Source organism: Neomonachus schauinslandi, chromosome 16 (assembly GCF_002201575.2).
Source record: "Neomonachus schauinslandi chromosome 16, ASM220157v2, whole genome shotgun sequence".
In the NCBI taxonomy this organism is placed as follows: Eukaryota; Metazoa; Chordata; class Mammalia; order Carnivora; family Phocidae; genus Neomonachus; species Neomonachus schauinslandi.
In genome coordinates, this window is record NC_058418.1 from 45,795,381 (window position 1) to 45,822,145 (window position 26,765).

The following is a 26,765-nucleotide window of genomic DNA, read 5'->3' on the forward strand; positions in this document are numbered from 1 at the left end:
TCCAGCCTGGCCTGTCACACTGGAAGCGCTCTCAGAGCATCTGGTCCTGCCCTGTCCAGGTCAGAGGAAAATGTGGTTGTCCATGGGCACCCAGCAGGTCAGGGGACAGCCTGGGGTGAAAGGCCAAAGCTAGGCAAGGCTCCAGTGTCATCTGGGGGAAGAAGAGGCCCCGCACAGCTACTCCTGGGCTGGTACCCCTTTCCTCCTGGCACTGGGGCTGGGGGTTGTGAGCAGAGGCTTCTGGACCTCTGCCTCTGAGGTCCCCACTCTTGCCACACCACAAGCCCACGCTGTCTCCTAGCCTGTCTCTTGATAGGGAACTGAGGACACCCTTCCCCTTCCACAGGCCAGGGCTGACCAATGCTGGGGAACTGGAGATGAGGCGAACCTCGGCCTTCGCCCCAAGTCCCCAGTCCACGGGCTGGGACAGCTCCCTGCGCTCCCTTCCCCCTGCTCTCAGGCCCCGGGCGCCGCACAGACCACGTGGTCCACAGCAAATCCAACTCCTCCCGGGGCTGCCGGGGCTCTAGCCCTGGGTCTGAGCCCGCTCTGTTGGGCCCTGGCTCCTCCGCCTGTCGTTCGGGCTGCCAGCGGCCCGAGCCTCCCTTCTGCTCCAGCTCACCCTGCCACTGCCTCCCAGGCCCGGGTGGCTCCGGTGATCCTGCAGTGTGGCCCCTACCTCCTGCTGGCCGCGGAAATCCCACCCGCTCTCAGCCGAAGCCCAGCCTCCAGGAAACCCCCGCGCTGCTCGGCCCACTTCCTCCAGCCAGCCACGGTAAGGGGCAGTTAGGCCACTCGTTCCGCGTGTCAGCCACCCGCCTTTGGCCTGCAAGCCCTTGGCCCACGTGCTACCAGGATGGGGACCCGAGGCTCTGGATCCCAGCCGCCCTGGGCCACCGCGCGCGGCGTACGGAGCCAGGTGACGGCCTTCTGCTGCCGCCTCACTCCCCGGCCGGCCTGGGCGCGCGCCTTCCCGCCCTGGCACTGTTTTGGCCTCGGTGCGAGGAGAGGCCGGAGCGTCGGGCCTGCGCGCGTCCAGGGCCCTGCGACCTGCACTTGGGCGCGAGAAGCCATTAGCAGCCAGTGGCCGCCAGCCGCGGCCCCCTGCGGCCCCCGGTGGCCGGTTCGCTCCCTGCAGGGCGCGAGACGCCCCGGGCCGCCCTCCCCGCGGGGCGGGAAGCCCGGAACCGCCGCTGTGAGGCCGCGGGACAGCTCCTCCCTGCCCTTATCCCGGGGGTATCCCTGGAGCAGAGTCCTGGGGCAGCCGGGTCTGAGCCCTTGGTGGAACACTCTCCTGGGGAATCCGCCGGGGGTGGGGGTGGGGTGCACATGACCTTCGACGCCAGGCAGGGTGGGGTCCGAAGGACCCTTAGAACGCTTAGCCCAGCGCATTGCAAACTTTCCCCTCAACCCCCCCCCCCACACCCCGGAAATCTTAGAGGCGCGTATTGTAAACTCCTAAGTAGAGCCGCTGTGGAAGACTGTGAGGGGGTGGGGGGCAGTTGCCAGTGGGCCCGAGAGTCAAGGGCAGCGGTTCTGCTTAATGATGCCTTGATCCAGGACGGAAATCGCAGTGCGTTCCACAGAATCCAAGCGTTCCACGCAGGGCCACCCACGGGTGTGAGGTGGGTAGGAAGAACAAGAGATGAGGGAGATGGGCTCCATAGCCGGGCTCTCCTGGGAAAGGCATGTGGTAAAGAACCGTGAGTTGGCCTCCGCATGACAGTGGGGGAGGAGAGAGTCAGTGCAGGGACCAGGTCAACAGGGAGCAGGGGCCTAGCCACGCTTTGCCGTGTCCCTTCTGCCCAGAGGGCTCTCCCTGCCTTCACACTGAGCTCAGCCAAAACACCACATGCTCCTCGCTGGCCTCCCGGGTCTCCTTAGCCCGCACTGGGTGCCCCATGCGGTGTCCCCCACCAGCTCTCTGAGCGCTCTTCCTGAAGCTGCGGCTTTCCGGTCTTACCCTGGGGACCACGAAGTCACTGGGGGGTGGGAGCGGGGGCAGCTCGTTGGGCTAGGCAGGACCTTGCTAGTTAGGTAATTTCAGTTGAGCGGATAATGTTAGTGAGTCAGTAAGGGAAGAAGTGTTTGGTGCCTGTGTTTATATGGTTTATACATCTTCATCAACAACGGATGTCCAGGTGAATTCCCCGGGTTGGGGAGCCATGGGATGAGCGCCCTGGCCTATGAGCGCAAACGTCTTAGAATTTGGTTGCTCTCCAGTTGCCCACCAGAGGGCGCTCCACCCCCCAAATAAAGATCTGGAGGCTGAAGTTTGAGGTCCGGCTAGGATGATTCAAGCTCTCTGGCCTCAGTATTTGCCCACCCGGTGCCGCTGCGCACCCCCCACCCCCCGCCCCAAGCTTCCATTTGACTATAGCTGGCCAGGGTGTCTGGGGGCAGGGGCACCTGCAACTGGCTGGCTCTTCTCCTCGGGGAGCAGAGGTTAAGAAAACCACCAGCTAAACTGTCTGGTGTTTGCCGGATGAAGGAGGAGGGGAAAATGCTGTGGGAACTTGGGAGGCTAATAACTCATGACACAGCTTTTTTTTTTCTTTATTGTGGTAAAATACTCATAACATAAAATTTACCATTTTAACTATATCAAAGTGTCTAATTCAGTAGCATTGGGTACGTTCACAGTGTTGTGTACCCATCACCGCTTTTCATCACCCCAAAAGGAACCTCCTATTAAGAAATCTCTCCCCCATCCCCAGCCCCTGGCAAGCACTAGTCTGCTTTCTGTCTCTATGGGTTTGCCTGTTCTGGATATTTCATGTAAACGGAATCCAACAATATGTGGCCTTTGTGTCTGGCTTCTTTCACTTAGCGTAATGTTTTCAAGGTTCATCCATGTTGTAGCATGAATCAGTACTTCCTTCCTTTTTATTGGCGACTAACAAGTCATTGTATGGATATACCACATTTCGCTTATCCATCCATCTGTTGATGGACGCTTGGGTTGTTTGCACCTTTTGGCTGTTGTGAATCATGCTGCTATGAACATTGGTGTACAAAAATCTGAGCCTCTGTTTTCAATTCTCTCAGGTATATACCTAGGGGTGGAATTGCTAGGTTATGTGGTAATTCTGTGTTTAACTTTTTGAGGAACTGCCAAACTGTTTTCCACAGGGGCTGCACCATTTCACATTCCCACCAACAGGGCCTAGGCATTCCAGTTTCTCCACATCCTCACCAACATTTATTATTTGCTGTAATTTTTGTTGTTGTTATATGCACCCTAGTGGATGTGAAGTGGTATCTCATTATGGATTTGATTTATATTTCCCTGATGACTACTAATGTTGGGCCTCTTTTAACTGGTGTCCAGACTCCGGTCTTGCCCCCTTCTATCCACTCAAGAGCAGGCCAAGTCCTTTCAAAACCCAAGTCTGATCCTGTCTTCCCCAGCTCAGAACCCCTTGGGGCTCCCCACCCACTCTCCCTAGACTAGAAGACGCATCCCTACCCTCCCTGCCCCCACAACACACTCTCTGTGCTCTAGCCCCTAGAAAATTCTCCCAGTTGTTAAAATACACTTCTCCAAACCTTTGCATCTGCTATTCTCTCTACCTAGAATATTCTCCTATGCTCTCCTCCACTCCACTTCCCCCCAAAATGCCTCTCATCCTTCATGTCGCAGACCTCACTGACCCCTCATGACCTTTCGCATGGTGTGTCGCCCTTCTCTGTGCTCACCTGTCACACCCTCCCTAACTCCACCATGTCGCTTTCCACTCTGATCTGTAATTCACAGTTCAACTGTTGGTTTCACCCCAAAGACTGAAATCCACAAGGGTCAAGGCCAGGTTTGTAGGCTGGGCCCTGTGTCCTCAGAGCCCAGGGCAGCAGGGGTGCAATCAAACTGTGCTCACTGGCCACTCGGAGGGAAAGATGATGGGTGAGTGGGTGGGTGCACAGGTGCATTTGATTGAGGTCCTGGACCCAGTTTGTTTCCTCTGCCTGGAAGCTCCAGTGCCCTGGTTCACACATTTTTGGTCCCACCTGTTGGCCACCAACCGTGGTACAGCCTGGGCTCAAGATGGGTGCCTCCATCCACAGACAAGGCTGAGGGGACAATAGAGTGAAACTGTCTTTTCCCCATATAGGTTATAAATCCCTTTTGTGGTCATTTCCCCTTTCCACCTTAAGCTAAACTCCTTCTGTGCCCTTGACCTCAACCATTCCCAAGACCACAGGGGTCTTCCTTTGTCACTTTTGTCCCTCCCTCCCCAGCCTCTTGATTAGCTCCCACCGGCTTCCCTCTACCCTCTCAGAACACTATGGTCCTGTTTCCCTTCTCTGCAAAACCCTCCACTTGAGTGGTTTCCAACCTTAGCTCACATTGGAATCCCAGGGGGAGCTCTGAAACATCTTGATGCTCAGGCCGCAGCCCTGCTAATAGGAATGGGGAGGGCAGAGATGCCTGAGCACTGGTATGCACCCAGGTTACTTTAACTTGCGCCTGAGCTTGAGAACTACTGTTCTTGATACTGCACGCCTCAGAGGCTGCCCCATTTCTTTTGTTCAGATGTCTCAGTTGAGTACTTTGTACCCCCACTTGTGTTCTTCTCAATGTCTGACAACTCAAATCTTAGCATTCCAGGGCCTGGCCGAAGAATGCACAGAACCACCCTCTCCAGGCTGCTGAAGTCAGCTGGCTCCCTGTTCCTGGCATCCTCCATCTCCCTGCAGCCTGCAAGAGCGCCGTGTGGGATTGTGTGAACCTGGCCTCAAACCCCAACTCCAGCCCTTCGTTGCTGTGTGCTCTTGAGCAAGTTACTTAAGCTCTCTGAACCTCGTTTTCCTTAAACGTAACTTCCCTCCTGGGGCAGCTGAAAATAGACAGTGATAACCCAGAAATGCACGTCCAGTGCCCTGCAATGCAGCCTATTACGATCCAGGCCCTGTGCCCCTTCTGGCAACTCCCTGCACAGGGGTCCTCCCACCAGCCTCTCTAACCTCTTTTCCTTTCCTTTTCCTCAGACCCCTAACAATTGCTCGCCCTTACCGGGCATTTACTTGAAACCTGGCCTCGTCAAGGGTAACCTCTGGGTCTGACCCCAGCTTTAGGAAGGATGTCATCTTGTCCTCTCCCCTATTTTACAGAGGAGAAAACTGAGGCACCAGCTGGCAACTTGTCAAAGCTGCCTGGAAATGGCAGGCCTGGGATTCAAATCAGCACAGTTTGACGGAAGGGTTGGGCTCCTCACTGCTGGGCTGGCTGCCCGCCCCTTGCGAGGCCCAGGCTTGTGTCCTGGACCCTCTGTGTTCCTTGCAACCCTTTCTATATATTGCCAAGTTCCTAAACTTAAAAGATTTAGATGTGGAGGGTAAAATAGAGAACCTCCTAGAATAAAACAAAGGAGCATATCATCATGATATTGACGGCAGGAAATATTTCCTAAGTAAGACTCAAAAAAAAAAAAAAGGCTAACCTTAGAAGACTAGATAAGCTGGACTGAATTGAAATTAAGAACTTCTGTTCATTGGGGCGCCTGGGTGGCTCAGTCGTTAAGCGTCTGCCTTCGGCTCGGGTCATGATTCCAGGTCCTGGGATCGAGCCCCGCATCGGGCTCCCTGCTCCGCGGGAAGCCTGCTTCTCCCTCTCCCACTCCCACTGCTGTGTTCCCTCTCTCGCTGTATCTCTCTCTGTCAAATAAATAAAAAAAAAAAAAAGAAAAAAGAACTTCTGTTCATCTACAGACACCATTAGGAGAGCTAAGAGGCCACAGGGGGTGCACATGTTTGGCCAAATGATTCGGAGGCAGAACAGAGAAAGAACCCCTATGACTCCATACAGCTCCCTCATAAACAATTTTTAAAAATCACATAGGCCTGGCTTTGGACTCTAGCTCTTCTCAACTATTCAGTGAGATCCTGGATAGGTCTCCATGAGGCTCTGATGCCCCGAATTAATTCTTGTATTTCCAAACTGGGGATAAAATCCCTGCCTCACTGTTAGGTTTCCTGTGAGAATCAGAAAAGGGATTAATGCACCAAAAATGGATCATGGGTCAGCTGGGGAATTCTGTCAATACCCCTCTGTCCCTCCCTTGCAAATTGGAGTTCCCCAAGGACTTGGCAATGTGTTCGGAGTATGGGGGCGGGGGGTATAAATGTGATATGTGAATGGGCAGGGAACAGCATTCCTGGATGAGGGAACAGCATGAGAGAAGCGTGAGGGTGGAAAGGTACAGTCAAGGTCTTTGGGGGTTGGGTTAAGGTACAATCAGGGGAAAAGTGAGAACAGGTTCTGTGCATTCTTCGGCCAGGCCCTGGAATGCTAAGATTTGAGTTGTCAGACATTGAGAAGAACACAAGTGGGGGTACAAAGTACTCATCCCACTGGTTAGGGTGTGTGTGTGTGTGTGCTCTGGGTGCCCCCTCCACAGGCCGGGCCGGGCAGGGGATAGATCTTAAATACCGGGCCAAGGATAATGCCAGGCATTATCTGGAAGGACACAGGCAACCATAAAAGTTTTGAGGACGAGGGGTGCATAAATGATAGGGAAAGAGAGACAGGGAGAGACAGAGCTTTGGAGATTAGAGGTCGGGGCAGTAAAAGATTTCTCCATATGCAGCGGCCATTTCAGGACTTATGCTTCGAAGGAAGGAAGAACGGAACCTGAGTAAAAGAGAGATTGTGTTCAGTGGGAGGCGTGGGCCAGAGGCAGGGGGTGCGTGGGGCAGGGGGAGAGGAGCAGGAGAGGATCCCGCTTCACCTCCCGATCACTCCTAGAGAAGGGGACCACCAGACAGAGGGGCTGGCCGTGGTTCTCAGATGTGGCACCCGGAGCTTATTAGAAACACAGTCTGGGTCCCCACCCCACGCCTACAGAATCAGGGTGTCTGCAGTGGGCCCTGCACTCCAGGGGATTCTGATGAGTGCTCAGATTTGAGAACTGCCGCCGAGAAGAAAGGTCTCCCTGGTCTTCCCTTTCAGAGACACTGGTGAACGACAAAAGGTCACAGAGCCAGGCGGAGGTGGGGTCCCCTCCCCTGCCATAGTAGCCCATAGTGGCCTCAGCCCAAGCCAGCCTTCACCCTAAGGGGATGCACCCGGAGATGAGAATCTGCACCCGCTCTTGGGGACAGCTCAGCCAGCTTGCGTCTCTGCACAAACATTGGCTCTTGTGGGGCGGCCATAACCCCATCCAAAGACTTACCCCTTAAAACTTTCTCACTCCATCTTGCCTCCTGCCTGTGACTTTCCTTGGCAGACCCCCATCCCAGCCCTCTCCCAAGGGCACGGGCGGGGGGGGGCTAATTGGAAAAGGCAGGTGGTGGCCACGCTGGGGGTTCTGACCCAGGGCTTGATTATCAGTTTATAGTTAGGCTAAGGTTTAAAAATAGCAGTCCTGCAGGGGAGGGGGCAGTGCCTGGGTGTGGGAGGGAGGGAGGGAGGGTCCCGGCGCGGGTTAGATTTCAGTTCTGCTGCCTTCCCTTCTCCGGGTTTTGAGCTTCTGTCTTCAGGGGTGAGTTTCCTGCCGTAGGGGGATTGGTGAGGGCCCGCCTTGCTGGCAGAATGGCCCCCCTCCCCCCAGCACTAGCATTTTGTACTGAAGATTGCACAAGAGTTGCCTGCTAAGGGGAGGGGTCTCTGCATTTCCAGCTCTCGGGAGAGAGCAGAGGGGGTTCAGTGATATTGAGTCTTCCTTCTGCTCTTTCTAGAAAGCCTTGTCTTACTCTTAGGGTGAAATCTTCATCTGTGAGATCCTGGCTCAATGGCCTCACGGCCTTTGAGCCTTACCCGAGGGCAGCTTGCCCGGCCCTCCCTGCCCATCCTCATCCCACTGGTTAGGGTGTGTGTGTGTGTGTGCTCTGGGTGCCCCCTCCACAGGGCTGGGCCAGCCCAGATGGCCCACTTAAAGGAGCCTGATGCATGTCGGGGTGAATTTGTTAAATTATTTAAGCAACTAAGCGTCACGAGGACCCCAAATTATCATTTTGGGGAAGATGAAAAAGAAGGATTTGGTTAAGAAAAAGACTCAGGGTCTAGCAATTTTAAATTGGGGTTCAAAGAGCCACACCTGTGCAGAAACTATCCCAAGTTAGGCAGAGGCAGATCTTTCTCCCTTAGTCTTGCTGGTATGTCAATTTGCATTCCCAAAGGCAACTCGTCCTCCTACTTTATTATGTGCATACAAACATATGCAAAGATAGGTTCTAATTGCCACCCTCCTTTTACACCAAAGCAGCATATTATGCACTTGGTTCTGGACCTTGGATCCACACCTCCCCTCATTCACACCTTGGAATTTTCCTGGTCCTCGAAGATGTGTCCTTGTTATTATTATTTTTTTAAATATTTTATTTATTTATTTTGACAGAGAGAGAGACACAGTGAGAGAGGGAACACAAGCAGGGGGAGTGGGAGAAGGAGAAGCAGGCTTCCCACCTAACAGGGACCCCGATGTGGGGCTCGTCCCCAGGACCCTGGGATCATGACCCGAGCTGAAGGCAGACGCTTAACGACTGAGCCACCCAGGCGCCCCGTGTTCTTGTTATTTTTAACAGCTGCGTCGTATTCCACCTTCACCTCCTATAACGTTTCCCCAGTCCCTTCCTGCGGCCACGGGATTTGTCCAATCATCTGCTGTCACAGATGGCGCTCAGGCTGGAACATCATGTTGCCTGGACTTAAGTGTTAGGTTGGAGGGCACCTGCCTTTGTACCTACAGTGGGTGTTTGTCTTTCTCCCCTTGGGGAGGTAGGAAAGGAGACTCTTCAGAGCTGGACCTGGGAAAGGGGGGGGGATTTGAACCTTTTCCCTGTGCTTTCTAGTTATTTGCTCACCTGAGCTTCGGTTTTTAAAATCTGTAAAATGGGGCTCGCAGTCGGGAGGGTGCAGTGGGATCAGCTAAGTCAAGTGTTGGGTTCAAGGCCAGACGCCGAGCGAGAGCTCGAGGTGCCCGGAGTAGTAGAGTCTGACGATACAGCTGCCCCCGCATCGTTTCTGGGGTGACAGCCGGGGCGTGTGGGGAGGGTGGGGGTCTCAGAGCCAAGGATTGGAGCTTGGTCATCAAGTCATGGGTTCCCCGCCCATCTTCCCCGCGGGAAGATCACCGCCCCAGCCCCACCCTCGTTTTGACCCTGAGCTTCTGTGCTCTGTTGGGGAACGCTGGGTCTCCCCAGGCCCGTTCTGGGGCTACCTGTTGGGAGGCCTGGAGGAAGAAGGCACGTGGTCTGCCTTACATCCTCAAAGCTCTGGTCCCCGGCACAGTCCACAGATGGAGGGGCTGACCGCTAGCCTTACCTAATTCTGTGTCTTCTACACACGTGATTGCATCCAGTTCTCAGAATTGCCCCATAGGAGAGACGAATATCCTCACCAGCCAATGTCTCTTGTCATGGCGGGAACTTGCTCCATCCAAACGGAACCTCGTGTTCGCATGACGCCTCTGGGTTCTTCCACGCTGCCCCCTCAAGGCAGGGAAAGAGCCTGTGACGCGTGTGGGGTTTCCTGTTGCCCCTGGTTCACACTGGGGATGAGTCCTCAGTGGAGAGGTATACTGCTGGACTAGAGGGGGACTTTGATTTTGTAGGACTGGAAATGCCCTCTGTATGTCTGGAAGGAAAAACATAACACCTGCTACTAACATCTCAAAACGTCTGTGCGACACTTTCACCCTTAACACCCTCACTGCCAACATTTAGGATAAACATTGGTCAGCAACCAATCTTTTGAATCCTCTCGCCAACAGAGGTGTTCTCAGACCTGTGCAAATAGATCCTAAACAGTGCACATCTGTGTATCTGCATCTGTTTTCTCCTGCTGCAGGGGCTTAGGATGAATTGGTTGACCAGGCGCAGTTTGATGGGCTCCGTTCTCCAGCCCTAGAACCAGGTGGCTCAGGGTCGTCACTGATGTGAGAACGTGAGTAGAGAGAAGGAAGAGGCTTTGTTTAGTATACTCCGTATTTATGATGAACCAGAGGAGAGGAGGAACGTGCCAGAAAGCTCTGGCATTTCCTCCCAGCATGAGCATCAAGCACAGTCCCAACCGGAGGGGGTGTATGGGATGTCCCAGCAGCCCCCGGGTTCCCTGACATAGCATGGCCTGGTTTATCAGGAGATGAGCGCTGGGACCCTGCAGCAGTGGGTCCTCCAGACTCTAGGCAGATCTGAGCTCCAGGCCAGTTGTTTCCCCCAGGAGGAGCCACAAGCCACAGCAGAGCTGGGCCCCAGGTAGGTCTCCCTTGAACCAGACTGGTGGTGGGAGGGGGGAGCTCTCCCTGGGAGAGGGGATCCTAGCACAGAGCTCTCCAGATCACACTGAATCTCCCCACTCGCCCCGCTCCCACCCCTGCTCCTGTCCATGTGTCATAGCTTCCTGCCAGGACCCGAGTTTGGTAAGTCCCAGCTGGGTCGCGTGGGCAGGGAAAGTGGCAACCCAAGGCTGGGCCTTGGATGGGGGACAAGGCGTGAGGCCTGGTGTCGGGGAAAGCAGCCTTCCCCTTGAATCCTGCGGTTCTGTTGCTGTCGGCCTCCCTCTCTGTGAGCGGGTGGGCATTGATCTTTCCTTGCAGGCCGGCCTTGCCCTTTGCCTCTGCCCAGGGAAGAAGTCTGGTCGTTCCTCGAGGCAATGCTAAGTGTCCTATTGTTTCTGCACTTGGGATCTTTGCCTTCCCCGCTACCCCCCAAAGTAAGGAAAGGGGAGGGCATGCAGTGTGTCCTTCTCTCTCCCATAGGGGGTGGCTGTCCTGCAGCTCCCTGCTTCCTTGGAACTCGGCTCCCGGCTCTCACCACCACTGTGCAGGGCCTTCGGCTCACGGTGTCACCTCTTCTAGAGCTGTGTCCGGGGCGGGGGCGGCACTCTGAGCCGGGCGCTGCTCTTACTGCTGGCGAGCAGCGTTGTCTCAGGACGCTGGGTGAACAGTTAGGAATTCAGTTAGAGGACCGGGCGGGCGGTCACCCGTGGACGATGGGCACCCGCTTTCTTCTCTCCGCAGCCGCCGGTTCCGGATGAAGCCGTGGTCAGGCAGAGGGTCCCCCGGAGGTGCTGGAAGGTTGGCAGGCTCCGCCATGGAAAGAAAGTCCATGCTGTTGCCATCAGCGGCTCGACTCACCACGTGTACACGTGTGGCCACGGCTACATTAAGGTCTGGGATGAGAGCGCTCTGCATGCCTGCAACAAGGCCTCGCAGGCCCAGCTGGACTTGCAGGTGTGGGGGGTGTTCGGGGAGGGCTGGGGGAACCCCAACGTGACCTCTGTCGTGGGACTCGGAGCCCGGGCCTCGAGCAGGTGATGTGAGGGTGGGAACTGTTCCTGCAGGACCATCAGAACTGCGTCCTCGCCTGCAAGCTGTTCCCCGACGGGCAGCGCCTCATCACTGGGGGTCTGTCCTGGAACCTGACGCTGTGGGATCTGGCACCCACACCCCGTGTCAGGGCACAGCTGGCCTCCACGGGCCCCATGTGCTATTCCCTGGCGCTCTCCTCCAATGCCCAGATCTGCTTGGCTTGTTTCAAAGGATTTGTCGAGATTTGGGATTTGCAGAACCAAATCTTGATCAGGTACGACCCAGGGGAAGGCTGGACAGTGAGGCCTTTGGGAAGGCTTGTGTGCCTTTCTGGACCTCTCTTGTGCCTCTGTGCAGTAGGACTAGGTGAGTCCGTGTGGAGAATAGATGTGGGGGACTCCTGGGGGCTTCCTGGGCCCGAAACGTCCCGGTGGTTAGCCAGCGCGTGAACCTCTGAGTTCTTTTCCCGCCAGGAAGCATGAGGTGCCCGAATATGGGTCCCGCTGTGTGGACATCGCAGGCAGTAAGTTCTGGACAGGAGGAGAAGACACCAGACTATATTCCTGGGACCTGAGGTGCTACCAGAGGTTGCAGCAGCACGAATTACGGCCAGAGGTGTCTGGGCAGCCACCAGGGGGCTGAGGGTGGTCCCCGTGGTGGGGGGCCGAGGGGGCTTGAATGACGGGGTGGGCAGCTTGGAGTGCTGACTCCGGTCCTTCCCAACAGATCCTCAGCATTACCCATGACCCCAGTGAGGAGTGAGTGCTAGTAGGCCTGAGGACAAGCAATATCATCATTCTCCACACGCACCGGAGGGAGAAGTTTAAGGCAGTCCTTCATAAATATGTCAACCACCACAACCTCCAGTTTGCCTCCTGTGGTGAGTGGAAGCCAGGTGACCCCTCTAGGCGTCCTGTCCCACCCCGGGATGTCTGCTCTGCAGAGTCGGGGCCCAGCCTTGTTCCAGGCTCTGTTCCTCCCTCTTGAGCCCCAAACCTGGCCAAGTGGAGACGCAGGTGTCCCTCCCGCTCTCACCTCTGCACCCACGCCCGCCTTGCCCCCCGCTGCCTCTCCCTCTGTGGCCTGGCTCCCTGCCTGTCTTCTGTCCCCGTCCCTCTCCTCTCTGGCTCTCTGTAACGGTGCCTTCCTACACAGAAGAGCAGCTTGGAGACACAGGCAGGCAGAAGAGGCATGAAGCCCCATCTGATTGTCCTTTTGTGCAGTGATATTGAGCCCCATCCTGAGTGTGGCAGGAGGATAGGGCCAGGGGAGGGAATGGTTGGGCTCTTGGCTCGGATTTTTATAGATGGGCACACTGAGCCAGAGGAAGAGCTGCTCTTTTCCTAGTCACCTTGGGGATGGAGCTGGGACTGGAATGCAAGCTTGGTCTCTGGCCTCCGCACCTGCCTTTCCTTTGCCAGGGAGCTATTTTGTGACCGCACTGGACGAGGCGATCCACTGCATAGCTGCACCTTCTCTGCAAAGGTTGTTTCAGGTATTGGGAGGAGGGATGTGCAAACCCAGGCTCTCGGAGCTCAGACCCAGATCCCAGTGGACCGGGTCCCGAGGAAAGTGCCGGAAAATACCTCTGGGGTGGTATCTGGGTCCATTTACTAGATCCAGGGGAATGAGGACTCAAGGTTCTGTGACTTCACAGGCTCCACCGTGAGCCCTGAGACCTGCCCCGTTGTCTCCAGACCGAGCCCTAGGTCTGTCCTTACCCTTGAAACAGCCCCAAGTGAGGCCTTCATCTGTGGCGCATGCCTGGCCCCTGCCTGTGGTCACTCTTCTAGCCTCCTTCCCTGTAGGTAGAGGAGCCTATGGATGTCCTGTGTTGTGATGTATCTTCTGACAACCAGTATCTGGTCACGGGCTCCGAGAACAGTGCCACGGTTTACCAGCTCTTGTACTGAAGTTTGCGTGCCGTGTTCCTGCTGGTGAAGACCCAGAGGAGGCCGGCAGGCTGAGGGGAGGGCAGCCTCCGCGGCCCCGATAGCATTGCCTGACCCTTGGTGGCCGGGCCTCTGTCCATTCCCTCCCCCCAGGACACGCCTCGCCTGTGTGCGCAGGTTTTTATGATACGGCGTAGGGGTTTTTCCTCTGTTAGTATTCTTACCACTGATTTCTGGGTTTGGGTGGGGAAACTTGCCTTTATAATTAACAAAATAGAAGAGCAAAAACCAAAATGGCCTGATCATGTGGTCAGTTTTTTCAAAGAACAAACTCCTCGTGATGGATTGCTTAGATCCCCCTCGGGAAGGAATTTTACACCAGACTTAGGTTTTGTTTGTAAGTGTAGACCATCAACACTCCATTCCTGACCCAGGTTAAGACTCCATGAGCTGGTCTAACCATATCCCGAGGAAGGGCTCGTGCACGCTCTCTCGCGTGCACTTTCTCTCTCTCTCTCTCTCTCTCTCTCAGCTGCTGCTTGAGGATATCTGGCTTTATTTGAGTCTTTGGAAGGCCTGATTTTCACTCTGGCATTCTGTGATATTCTGTCTGGCCCTCTCGAGGTAGAAAAAGCCCAGCTCCTAAAATCAAGCCATAGAGGCCTGCTTCCTTGTCCTTGCCCATTCTGCCTCCTCTTTGCTTGGTGTTGGCACAGCTGAGACAGCTCAAGTTGGTAGCTTAGGGTTGTCACTGGGAGGAGGCGCAAAGCCAGGGACCAAGCGTGCCATCCTGTGCACAGAGATACGGTCAGGTACCTAGTTCCTGCCGATGGATCATGAGTGAGGAATGAGCCTCGTTCCTGGACCAAGGCTAAAGGAGTAGGGGACGTCCCCTCCAGGTTCTCGGTCTCCTACCAGCTCAAGGTGAGGAGGTGGAGGCCCTGGGGCATTGCAGGGCCATGAGGTGGAAGCATCCACTGGGCAAGATACAAACTTATAACAAGTGTCCACTTACAGATGAACAGACAAGCAAAATGTGATGTATCTGTAATATGCACACACACAAAGGAATGTATGATTCAGCCTTTAAAAGGAAGGAAATTCTGATACCTGCTGCAACATGGATGAACCCTGAAGACCTTGTGGGAAGTGAAAGGAGCCAGTCACAGAAGGACAAATACTGTGATTCTACTCCTACGAGGACCTTCGATCACTCAGAGAGACAGACAGCAGAAGGGTGGTTACAGGGAGCTGAGGGAGAGAGAGAAATGGGAGGTTAGTGTTTGATGGGGACCGAGTCTCACTTTGGCAAGGTGATAAGGATTCTGGAGATGGTGGTCATGGGGCCACAGCAGCGTGGGCGTACTCAATGCCACTGAGCGATACACCTCAAGGTGGTTAAGATGGTGTAAGTTCTGTTATGTGTATTTTACACAATTAAACCAACAGCTAGGGAATTACAAAGATCAAGTTCAGAATAGTGGTAATCTCTGGGAAGGGAGGGAGGGAGAGAAACTGGGTCGTAAAGTGACAAAAAGGGAGCTTCAACTCAATCTGCAGTGTTTATTTCTCCAAAAATAAAGTTTATCAGAAAAAATGAGCAACTCGGGGAGACCATCAAGAAAGGGGAGAGACAACCCACAGAAGGGGAGAGGATATTTGCAAATCCTATTTCTGGTAAGGGACTTCTACCCAAAATATATAAAGAATCCTTATAACTCAACAGTAAAGAGAAAAATAAACCAATTGTCCAAGGGGCGAAGGATTTGAATATACGTATCTCCAAAGAAGATACACAGATGGCCAGTAAGCACAGGAAAGGATGCTCACCATCACTGAGGAAAATGCAAATCAAATCCACAACGAAATACCACGTCACACCTGCTAGGATGGCTGGAATAAAATAGACAACAGCAAGTGTTGGTAAGGATGGGGAGAAATTGGAACCCCAAATGGTGCAGCTGCTTTGAAAAACAGTTTGGTAGCTCAAAATGTTCAACCTAGAGTCAGCATGGGACTCAGCAGTCCCACTCTTAGGCACGTGTCCGAGAGAACTGAAAGAAGAAAAAAGCATGTAAGTGGGGCGGCAGTAACTGGAGTGATAAAAGAATTCCAAAATTTTTTGCTGGAAAAAAGGTAAAAGTCCTCAGGTGCTGGGCTGGCTTAGTCCACAGAGCACACCACTCTTGATCTCTTAGGGTTGTGAGTTCAAGCCCCACGTTGGGCGTAGAGATTACTTTAAAAAAAAAAAAAGGTGAAAGTCCCAGTTAATAGTAGTCTTCATAAGTCAAGTAGAAGCATTGGAATTTCTAGATTAATTACTAAAAGAATATTAAGGGTACAGTTTCCAGATAGAGGGAAAATGCTGGCACAATGGAACATAATATTTTTTTTTAAAGATTTTATTTATTTGACAGAGAGAGACACAGTGAGAGAGGGAACCCAAGCAGGGAAAGTGGGAGAGGGAGAAGCAGCCTTCCCGCCTAGCAGGGAGCCCGATGTGGGGCTCGATCCCAGGACCCTGGGATCATGACCCAAGCCGAAGGCAGACGCTTAACTGACTGAGCCACCCAGGTGCCCCTTAATTACCTAGAATTTAAATAAAAACAGGCAGAACAAAAAGGGAAACCTTACAGGTTTTGTAGGCAGTAGATTCAGGGGCGCCTGGGTAGCTCAGTCGTTAGGCGTCTGCCTTCGGCTCAGGCCCTGATCCCAGGGTCTTGGGATAGAGCCCCGCATCGAGCCCCGCATCGAGCCCCGCATCGAGCCCCGCATCGGGCTCCCTGCTCAGCGGGAAGCCTGCTTCTCCCTCTCCCGCTCCCCCTGCTTGTGTTCCTTCTCTCACTCTCTCTGTCAAATAAATAAATAAAATCTTTAAAAATAAAATAAAATGGTAGATTTAAATCTAAACATACCAATAAATTATATTAAATATAAATAGAGTAAATATTCCTATTAATCTATAGAGTGGGTTAAAAATTATTAATTTTATCTATTAATCTATGACTGGGTTAAAAATATCTCAAATATATGTGTTTAAAAGATATATATATATATTTAAAGATTTTATCAGAGAGCACAAGCAGGGGGATCAGCAGGCTTCTCGCTGAGGAAGGAGCCCGATGCGGGACTCGATCTGAAGGGAGATGCTTAACTGACTGAGCCACACAGGTGCCCCTAAAAGAGACATTAAAACAAGGATACAGAAAGTATGAAACTCATAGAAAAAAATGCTTCTACACACTAAATCAAAGCAAGCTGATACTATATTACTATTAGACCACATGTAGTCTAAAATTAAAAGCAGTATTTGCAAAAAAGGTGAACACTTCATAAGTGTTCAGTTCCCAAGATACAAGAATTCTATGCTTTATGCATTTATTAATGTAGGCTCAAAATATATACAAATTGACAAAATAGACAAATCTATCAATAACCAACAGTTGAAACAGACAAAAAAAATAACATTTAAAAAAAGAATACAGCAGATGAACATTAGTAGGAAACATATAGTTCAATGCATACAACCAGTACAGAATACGTATTTTTTCCCCACATACACAAAAAGCATTTACAAAACACGACCATACACTGAGCTATACACTTCAGAGGATTTAATTCTTATAGAATATATTCTATGACCAGGGTGCCTGGCTGGCTCAGTTGGTAGAGCATGTGATTCTTGATCTCAGGGTGTTGAGTTCAAGCCCCTCCGTGGTGTACAGCTTACTTTAAAAAATAAAAAGAAGTAAAAATATATAACGTATATAAAATAAAAAAATATATTTTATTGATGTGAAGAACAAAGGCAAAAGAAATGTAGATAAAATTAAATTTCCTTATAACTTGTAGCCCATTGACAAATACTTGAGACAGGCAGAGTAAGACGTTCCTCCAGGAATTCCCAACTGTTTTACTGTCAATGCTTTGCTAGAGGGAAAAAACACCTTGGCTCGACACTCTCTAGGCCTCCAGGATCCTGTAAGTCTTCTTTAACATACGAAAAATCCTTTTGGAAACTTCCTTTGTCTTTACCTCCGCCAACTCCAAAGTAGATCATCAATTGCTTCTCACAATCCCACTGCAGCTCTTTTCTGCCCATGAGTCCTGCTCCGGGGCTATAAAAAAAACCTCACCTTTTTGCACCAAAAACCTCTCAAGAATTCTTTTCTGACCGTTGGTTCGGGAACCCCACTTCAAACCACATCACTATGACTACAATGCAACCAATTAAGATAGAAATGAATAATAAAAACCAGAAATTTCCCTATTTTGGAAAATAAGAAATATACTTGTAAATAATAGGAAACTGAATCACAAAGTAATTGGAAGCTATTGTAAACTGAATAATCAAAACTTGCAGGGTTCAGCTACAGCTGTGGGTAGAGCGAGGCAGCGCCCCACCTCGCGGTCCTGGGCCACGTGGGGGGCCCGCGCTGCCTGCCCAGGTTGCCCCCCACTCCTCGGCCGGCTCTTGAAAGCCGGGTCTGGGATGGAGCGAGGGTACAGCCTCTGGAGACAGCCAAAGAGAACGTGGAGACACGGTCTTGCTCCGAGTAGAGAGAAGTTGGGGTAAAGGGAAGTGATCCAGAAGATGCACTTTCGCAGATGCCGCAAAAGCAAGCGCACCACTCGGCGACGCTCGGTCCATCTCCCCGCAGTCGCGCCAATACGGCGCGTTTTCTCACTTACGGCTTTTCATTCCTGGCAGCGGGGCCGCGGTCCTTCCTCTGGCCTGCGTTCCTGCTGAGTGAGGCTCCCTGCTGCTGGGGACGTGCGTTCCTCCGTCGCGGGCGTCCCGCTACCGGGAGGGCTTCTGAGCCCCCTCGCTGCGAGTCTTTCTGTACACACCGCATTGGAGCACAGCAAAATAACCGTGCCCTCTCTGAGGCTCGAACTCAGGACCTTCAGATTATGAGACTGACGCGCTGCCCACTGCGCCAAGAGGGCCGCTGGAAGCGAGCTCTTCTTTACCAGTGAAGGGAAGTGCCTACGGCCCCTCCCGCCTGAGTCGCTTCCGCGCGTCTGTCGCTCCCTGCAGCGACCCGGGGGTCCCTGCCCCGCAGCGGGCCCCACGCCGTTGGATGTACAGACACGGGGGGAAGGAGGGTCGGTCTTGGGAGAAGAGCGGTCTCCGCGGAGAGAACGCGCGCCGAGCCCCGCAGCCCCGCGCCGACCCGGCCCGAGCAGCGGCGCGCCGGGCAGGTGCACAGGCTCGGAGGGTGACCCCACCCGCGCGCTCGGCCACTCGGAAGGCGCGCGCCTGACTCGGGCGCAGGGCAGGTGAGAGGGGCCCTCCGAGCCCAGGTGTCAGTCCTGATGGCGGGGAGGTGGGAGGGAGGACAGGCTCGCGGTGCTGACCAGCTGGGACAGAGGCTGGAGGGGGCGGCACCGGCTGCGGGTGGGCGGCAGGGGGCGCCCCTGAGTATGGGGGTGGGTAGGGCCCTGGTAGCAGGCGGGGCGGGGGACGGAGTGGGATGACGGAGAGAGAGGGGCTGAGAGCTGTTTGGGGCGTGAGGTCCTGGTCCTGGATTAGGGGTGGGAGTGAGGTAGGGGAGGGGAGAGAAAATTCCAGAAGACTCTTGGGAGGTGAATTCAGTAGGAAAGCACAGGGACGAAACTATGGTTACCTTGGACTTGTCAGTTTATTAGACTCTCTATTTTTGTATTTTTTTTCCAAAAATTTGCTCCCTTATTACCTCTAGGGGCATCTCACCTCGAAGGGCAGAAGACTGGCGCCACTCCCCCAAGCAGGGTTTTAAATTTCATTGTAATAAGAATGTAGGGTGGATAGATGGGTGGATGGGCTGAACATACAACCCTCTCTAGGAAGGCATTCCTTCCTTATTCCTTTTTTTTTTTCTCCCTCTTCCTTTATTCCTGCAGGGAAATTTCTGTTGCAGATGCCCAGAGGGATGGCTCCCAAGGAATCGTTTACCTGTCCCATTTACCTGGAGAGTATTACAGGTAAGAAGACCACGTTGGACTTCTCAGCTTCTTCACTCCCCAGCTCTTGTGGAATTCTTGCTTTCGCCACAGTAACAATATATTTTCATATCTGGTGGGACAAGCCCCTTCCCCCTCCTTGCGCCTTTAAGGGTTTTGGTGCTCCATCGGAAACAGGTTTCAGGTCATCTCTCGTACCACACAGTTCACACTGATCCCCTCTTACTTCCCTGGATTTCCAGATTGTTCTCAGTTCCCTATGTGTCAGTCTTGCCTCCTCTCTTGACGGGGTGTTCTGTGATCCAGGGACAGGATCTGGGCCACCCCTAAGTACAGCATATTCACAAGGATGGGTGGCGGGGGCTCTGGGCCCCACCCCAAGCCCTCTCTGCTGCCATCTCCTGCCCAGACTCAGAGCTGACCTGAGAGTGTGCAGTGAGCAAGGAGCACTGCATGGAGAGTCACCGGCTTGGGTTTGGTTTCCTCTCAGCCGCTACCCAGCCTTGACTTTGTGGCTTCCACTCCCTTTCGTCCTGGGGTGGCACAAATTCTGCCCCAAGAATAGGAGGCAGAGTCTGACAGCTGGAGGGGTTTTCAGGCGCTGTCAGAGCTGTGAAGCCAGAGTTCCCTCTACCTCTCCCACCTTGAGAAGCTGCAGAGGGAAGGACACGGTTTGTTCTAGGAATCTCTCTAGATACATTTGGCGAGGTGTTCCCGCGCCCAATGCTGAGTCGTTTCTCACTGTCCTTTAGGGAACATAGCCATCAGGGCCCTGCAATGATAAGGCCGACCCTCAGCCTCCTAGCCAGACGAGATGAACTGTCCTGCCGAACCATATAGGGCCTTCCTGCCTTCCTCCTGTCTGCTTCCTGGGCTCCTCCTGCACAGCGGCCTGAAACTAGCAGAGATGTTTCTCTCTCTCCGTCACTTCTTTGCAACCTTTGCTCTTCCCTGAGATGATTTCTTTCTTTGGGGCAGAGGTTGGTTTGGAATTTTCTGGACTCCCTGCAGCAGGTACATAAGAACTAGTTTTTGCTTATTGATAGGTCCGAGAGGGGAGGGCCTGAGAGGAGAGGCCGGTGCAGCTGAGGGTGGGGGCTTATGGTGACGAGTCAGTGTCAGAGACCTCCCAGGACTTGGGTGGGCAGGGAGTGAGGAACTGAGGGGGAAAGCAGGCAGCAGGGAATGGTAAGGGGAGGCTCTGCCTTCTCTCTCTCCCTGGGACTTTCTTACTGGCTTCTTCATTACTGAAATCATTCCCTCTTCACACTTAGCTCAGATATGATGCCTGCCGTGAGACCCTCCCTTGATTCTTTGGTGGGTATTTGGTCCTCCCCTCTGTTCCACTCCAGCTCTCTGGGCACCACAGACTGTGTTTGAGACACCCAACACATTATCACCTCCAAGGAAACGGACAGGTTTATTTTCTCGGGTTCTGTCTCCACTGCATCCATCCCAGTGCCTCTTCCGTGAATGAAAAGCCATTCTCTCTAGGTGTTCCTGGGGTCGGTGATTTCAGGGACGCGGTGAGAGGAAAAGCTGCTTTGTGTGTACTGGGCCCCTGATAGGACTTCGTTGACAGGGTCCTGGGGATTCGGCAGGAGGGCACTAGCAAAGAAAGTAGAACTCCGTTCCCCCCCAACCCCCACCCGGGGAGGGTCAGGGTCTTGAAATCCGCCAGCATGCGAAGTGAAGAAATGCCTGCAGTTTTCCGGCCCTTCCTCCAGGGGGCAGCCTTGCATTGCCTCTAACACCCAACTGCTTTGCAGTGGATGCCAAGGAGCCTTGCCTATGAGACCTGTCCTCTGGTCTCTGCTTTGACTGGCTGCGTGATCTGCAGAAAGTCTCTTCACTTCCTGGGTTTGTTTCTCCTCTATGAAGGAACAGGGTCAGTCCCTCCCAGCTTATTCTACGATACCAGCGTCCCATAAATTCCCTGGGCTGTGGCCATGCCCCCTGGGGAGAGGGGACTAAGACCTCTGCCTTCTACCTCTCATAATGCCCTTAGAGGACCAGGTCTTGGAGACAACAGTGCGTAGCTGCTGGAGTGAGGTGCCTCTGTTCATCTCCAGGTCGGCCATGATTGGTTGTCTTAACCTCTCTATTCCCATCAAGTGGTGATCACACCTGAATCGGCCTCGCTGGGCTTCGGCGTCCACCTAGCACGGAGAGGCAGCCGTGGTAACTGTTGCTCATCACTGATCGTTTGAGCACTGTGAGCCCGAGGACCTTTTCTGGCTTTGCTGAGCTCCCCGACTCACTGCCTGCCGTGGAGGGTCCAGCTCTTCTCAAGGGCGCTTGCTAGGGAGCAGGAGGAGTCCCAGAGCTGCCCCATCCCAGTCCCCTAGATTCTGTTCCCCTGGTTTCCAAACCCGGCTGCCCATCAAAATAATTGGGGAATGCTTGCTATTCACCCACAAAAAAGTACTTATTTACAGCATTATATTCATCGTAAATTTCTAACTTATAGAGCTGGTAGGAGCTAAACTAAAAAGGTCATTCGGTAGGAGGAAAGCGTTTAGGCAGTGGTCTTTGTAGTGGTCAGTTTTTGAAAACCCCCAAACCTCAGATTGTTGTCTGCATATACCTTCTTGGGCAAAAGGAGGTTCTTAACTTGGGGAAAGTGCAGATTGCGTCTTCTCAGTAGGTCTTGGGGAACTAACTGTATGTGGGATCCTGGGCTGGGGGAGGGGGGCCCAGGTGGTCCTCCTGGGTGGGGCTGTGCTGGAGCTCCCTGGTGGAGTGGGCATCTTTGTTTTGGGATGATTATGGAAATCATAGAGATGACAGGTGGCCTGTGACATCCACTCTTTCGAGGAGAAGGATTTCTTGTTGGTGGGACCCCAGCTGGGTGAGTGAGGAGGCCTGCCATCCACTTGACACCCCAGATGACTCCTAGGAACTGGTTTTGGGGCTTCCGGCTCACATGGAGCACCTTCAGCAGGAAGAATAAGACCCCACAGGTTGGCTTCTTGTTGGTGCCAGGAGCCAGATTTCACCTGTGTTGATGGTTGGGCCAGAGGAACTCTCCTCTGGCCTTTGAGGGTGTCTTTTAGGAAGTTTCTGGTGACTTCTTACTTCTTGGAGTTGTTTTGAGGGGCGTGGTTTGTTGATAGTAAGGTTCATATGAAAAATAAACCTGCTAGAATATCCAGGGAAAACATTGAAACGTTGGAAAGGTGGAGGGTCCATTAGTGTTTGCTCACCAGACATTAAAACAAACCATTAAGTGTCTGTAATTAAAGCGGTATGGCCGTGGCACATGAATAGACAGACCAGTGGAATAGAACAGGAAGTGCAGAAAGAAACCTAAGTACAAATGGACATTTAGTGTGTGATAAAGGTGGCATCTCGAATCTCAGAAGCAACGATAGACTTTTTAAAGATTTTATTTATTTATTTGACAGAGAGAGACACAGTGAGAGAGGGAACACAAGCAGGGGGAGTGGGAGAGGGAGAAGCAGGGAGCTGATAGACTTTTTAATAAATGGTGCTGGGAAACTGGTCAGTGATTTCAAGAGAGAGAATTAAATTCATAGCTCACATTGTATAGAAGAATACACTCAAATGGATCATGAATTTAGATGTAAAAAATGAAACCATGTAAGTACTAGTGGGGTAAAAAAAAAAAAGCATGGGTAAATTCCACTTAAGCTCCGTATAAGGAAAGGATTTCAAACTGTGACTCTGAATCCAGAGGCAGTTGAATGAACCATTGGCAAATTGGACGTGGCAAAAAACACCATAAAGTCAAGACAATTAAAAAATTGGGAGAAAATACTCGCAACACCCAAAACTAAGGGCTTCGCCGCAAGGATGAAGAGTTTAAGATCCCTAATACGTAGAGAACTCTTGAAAATTAAGGGACAGAGGATGAGATTCTCCAAAAGAAAAACGGGAAAAGACTTGGACAGACAATTCTCACACACACCCAAAGACAGCGGTCCTCAAACATATGACAATGTGTACAAGTGCACTCGCAGCCAGAGATCCGTCAGCTCAAACAGCTGAGTGCCGGGTGGTGACCTGGATTGGCTCCTGGAACGTGGAAAGGACATTAATGAGCAATTGGCAAAATCTGAGTGAAGTCTGCGGGTTAGTTAACATCTCCACGTTCATGTCCTCGTTTTGATCCTGGCGCTCACCGTTACCTAAGTGCTAGCATCTGGAGAAGCTGGGTGAAGGGTATGTGGGAGCTTGATTATTAAGTCTGAAAATGAAAAGTTTTAAAAATTAAAAACAAATGGATAAAAGTGAAAGCCCTCTGCCCTCCTTCCAGAGATTGTCATTCGGTGACTCTTAGAAAGGGGGCTAAGGGTTGTATTTTTTTTTTTTTTTAAGATTTTATTTACTTATTTGACAGAGAGAGACACAGCGAGAGAGGGAACACAAGCAGGGGGAGTGGGAGAGGGAGAAGCAGGGGGAGTGGGAGAGGGAGAAGCAGGCTTCCCGCCGAGCAGGGAGCCCGATGTGGGACTCGATCCCAGGACCCCGGGACCATGACCTGAGCCGAAGGCAGACGCTTAACCATCTGAGCCACCCAGGTGCCCCTAAGGGTTGTATTTTTAACAAACTCCCTGGGCGCTTCTAGTGTTCAGGTGCAGATCGCCCTGGACCAGGTGAGCTTTAACACCAGTTTTATTCATTGGCTCAAGAAATGTTTGAGTGACTCATCAACACTCAAATAGAATAAACAAATAGATCAATAAAACACCAACACTGCAGGTGCGATGGCTGCACGAGGAGGAGCATAGACCTGGGCAATTTCATGTTTCTCTGTCAGAAAATACATATAATTAACATTTTTTTAAAAAATCAAAGGCTCGGGCGCCTGGGTGGCTCAGTTGGTTAAGCGACTGCCTTCGGCTCAGGTCATGATCCTGGAGTCCCGGGATCGAGTCCCACATCAGGCTCCCTGCTCAGCAGGGAGTCTGCTTCTCCCTCTGACCCTCCTCCCTCTCATGCTCTCTGTCTCTCATTCTCTCTCTCGCAAATAAATAAAATCTTAAAAAAAAAATAAAAAAAAAGTCAAAGTCTCTCGGGCGCCTGGGTGGCTCAGTCGTTAAGCGTCTGCCTTCAGCTCAGGTCATGGTCCCAGGGTCCTGGGATCGAGTCCCACATCAGGCTCCCTGCTCGGCGGGAAGCCTGCTTCTCCCCCTCCCACTCCCCTTGCTTGTGTTCCTGCTCTCGCTATCTCTCTCTCTGTCAAATAAATAAATAAAATCTTTTTAAAAAAAAAATCAAAGGCTCTCTATGAATCAAACACTTTCTGCTTTAACTAAATCTCCAAATTCATTTACTCAAAATATATCGATGGTTTTGTGTGCCAGGCTGATCAGTTTCATGGGGATGAAAAATGGAAGAAGAGCCAGTTCCTGTCCTCAAGGAGTTTGTGGTTCAGTGGCTGAGACGCACCCTGGGAACTAACTCTAACAGACGCCAGAGTGTGGTCAAGACTCAGGGGGGCTTGGATTTGACCTGAACCTGCCAGGGGCTGCAGGTGGGCGGTTGGCCAGTTGGAATGTGGGGAAAGGGGACGATCTGAGAGGCAGTTGTGGGGGGTGGTTCCAAGCAGAGAGGACAGTTGGGGGAATGAGAAGGCTGCTGGAGAGGGATGGGTCAAGGGGACAGCTTCGGGTCTCGGAGGACTGGATGAAAGGTAGTGCTGTGAGCCAAAATAGGGGAGCTGGGAGGGCTTACTGGTTGAGATAGGCGAGTCCTCCATTACCATGCTTGGGTCTGTGAGTGGCTCCTGAGGACAGGTTGCTGCTCCCCAGGAGCCCACATCAGAGGCAGGAGACCAGCACGGCCACCTGAACTAGCCTTCTGGAGAGAGTGAAGCCCGTGCTCTTGGGGAGGTGCCTGAGGCTGAGGCTGGAGGAAAGGCTCAGGCACTTGGAGCTGGTCGGGCTTCAGGGGAAGACAGCCATCTGTATGCATATAATACACTGGCCTTTGGAACTGTGGGTCTGTTGATCAAAGGAAAAGACGGAGGCTCAAAACGAAGTGAGACTGGCCCCCACAGCTGCCAGGGGAGGGGTTATGGAGCGAGAAGGCATGGTTTGAGGGTCCTGGATGGGGAACCCTGTGCACGCGGGCCTAGGAGAGGGGTGTTTGATCCAGTAACACCGCCCTCCCCCTTTCAGACCCCTATTGTGTGCATGTGGGAGCTCTGTCCTTGAGTTTGCTCACCTTTAAATTGGGAAGGAACAGAACGTATCTTGAAAGCAGGGTGGTGGGATTAAATGGCTCATATATGTACAGTGATTTCAGGTATGTGCAGTACTCACAAATGCTACCATTTAATTAGGGGGCAAGAGGAGACTGAAGGAGCAAGTCAAGGGGCTGCAGAGGCTTCCCAAGCCCTGGGAAGAGCGGGTTCTAAGAAGTAGAATGGAGTCATCATGATTTCAGGCGGCCGCTAGATGCCAGGTAGGGAAGGTGTATTAGCACAGACAGTCCTCACTGTAACCTTATGAGGGATTTTCATCATCCCCACTCTATGCTGAACAGGCTTAAGGTACAAGAGTATGACTTAAATTTTCTGTTTTGATCTGGACCTTGAGTATTAAATGGCCCTTGAGTTGAATGCTGGCCTCCTATGGAGATGGTTGTTTGCAGGACACCTTCAAGGGCCGAGGCTCTGCTAACCTCAAGCTGTCCCCACCCTCCCTGGCTGGAGTGCAGGTTGGTCATAGCCGCTGGGAATCTTTATGTGCCTTTCCTGCTTCCAACCTTCCAGCTGCCTCTTGGGAAGTACTCGTTGGGACCTCCCACCGACTCATCCTGAGCCTTCCTGCTCCAAGTCTTTGCTCCTAACTCTGCCTCTCCATGCAGATCCTGCCACCATTGCCCATAGAGACCACATCCCTTCCTCACCACATCCTCTGGCCTTAAAAGGGCCCAGGTGAACTTGATCCTTGCTCTGAACTTGTAGAGAAACTTGCCTCAGCATGACTCCTTTATACTTTTCCTGCTTCCCTGGGATGATTTCTCTTTCTTAGGGCCAAAGGATGGTTTAGACTTTGCTGAATCCCCTGTGTAGTATCTCCCAGGTATTGAATTCTCAAATGTCCAGATTGGACAGGCTTGTGCAGGATTCAGGAAACCCAAGTGTTCATCAGCAGGGCCGAGGTAAGAGGGCTGGGAGAGTCCTAGGGATCCCAGAGAGGATCTGGACCTGGCCAGAGAGGCCAGCCTGGAGAGATGGGTAGATTCTTGAGGTGGACAGCCACTGTGACCCATGGTGAGTTAGGAGGGACAGAAGGAGGGAGGAAGAAGAAGCAGTTGGGACAAGGGATGAGTGAGGAGGGGCGTTGGCTGTGTCTGTCCCTGCCCCCAGAGATGCCTTTCTATGTTCTGTCTCTCTCTGTTTTCCTCTTGAGAGCTCACATGTCTGCCACTAGAACCGCCCCCCCCCCCCAACCATTTGCTTGGTACTTGGTCCCCCATCCCACTGCAGTCACCTCATCAAATCTTTGCTTCACTGTTTCCTTGGTTATCTTCCTCACTCTGGAAACTCCACGGGGCCTGGGACAGTGGCTCGTCATTTCTGGTTCTTAACGTACCAGACCCAGTGGCTGGGCTGCCGAAAGCCACCAATATGTGATGCTGACCGGACGCATTCGGGGATGCCGCAAGGGAGAGAAAGGAAATGATGGTGGGCATGAGTTTCCCATTA

The 26,765-nt window shown here is 52.6% G+C and overlaps 1 protein-coding gene and 1 non-coding gene across 2 annotated transcripts; one reads left to right on the forward strand and one right to left on the reverse strand.

The window, feature by feature from the left end:
- Positions 1-82: 82 nt before the first annotated feature.
- On the forward strand, positions 83-13,431 carry TLE7 (TLE family member 7). Its single transcript, XM_044922061.1, is given in 8 exon segments — positions 83-97; positions 641-775; positions 10,956-11,168; positions 11,279-11,520; positions 11,720-11,861; positions 11,973-12,126; positions 12,668-12,741; positions 13,055-13,431. Coding segments are annotated over 8 exon segments (1,080 nt in total). The 3' UTR covers positions 13,160-13,431.
- Positions 13,432-18,015: 4,584 nt separating this feature from the next.
- Positions 18,016-18,088, reverse strand: TRNAM-CAU. Its single transcript has one exon. It is a non-coding gene; the product is annotated as a tRNA-Met (tRNA).
- Between the last annotated feature and the right edge of the window lie 8,677 nt (positions 18,089-26,765).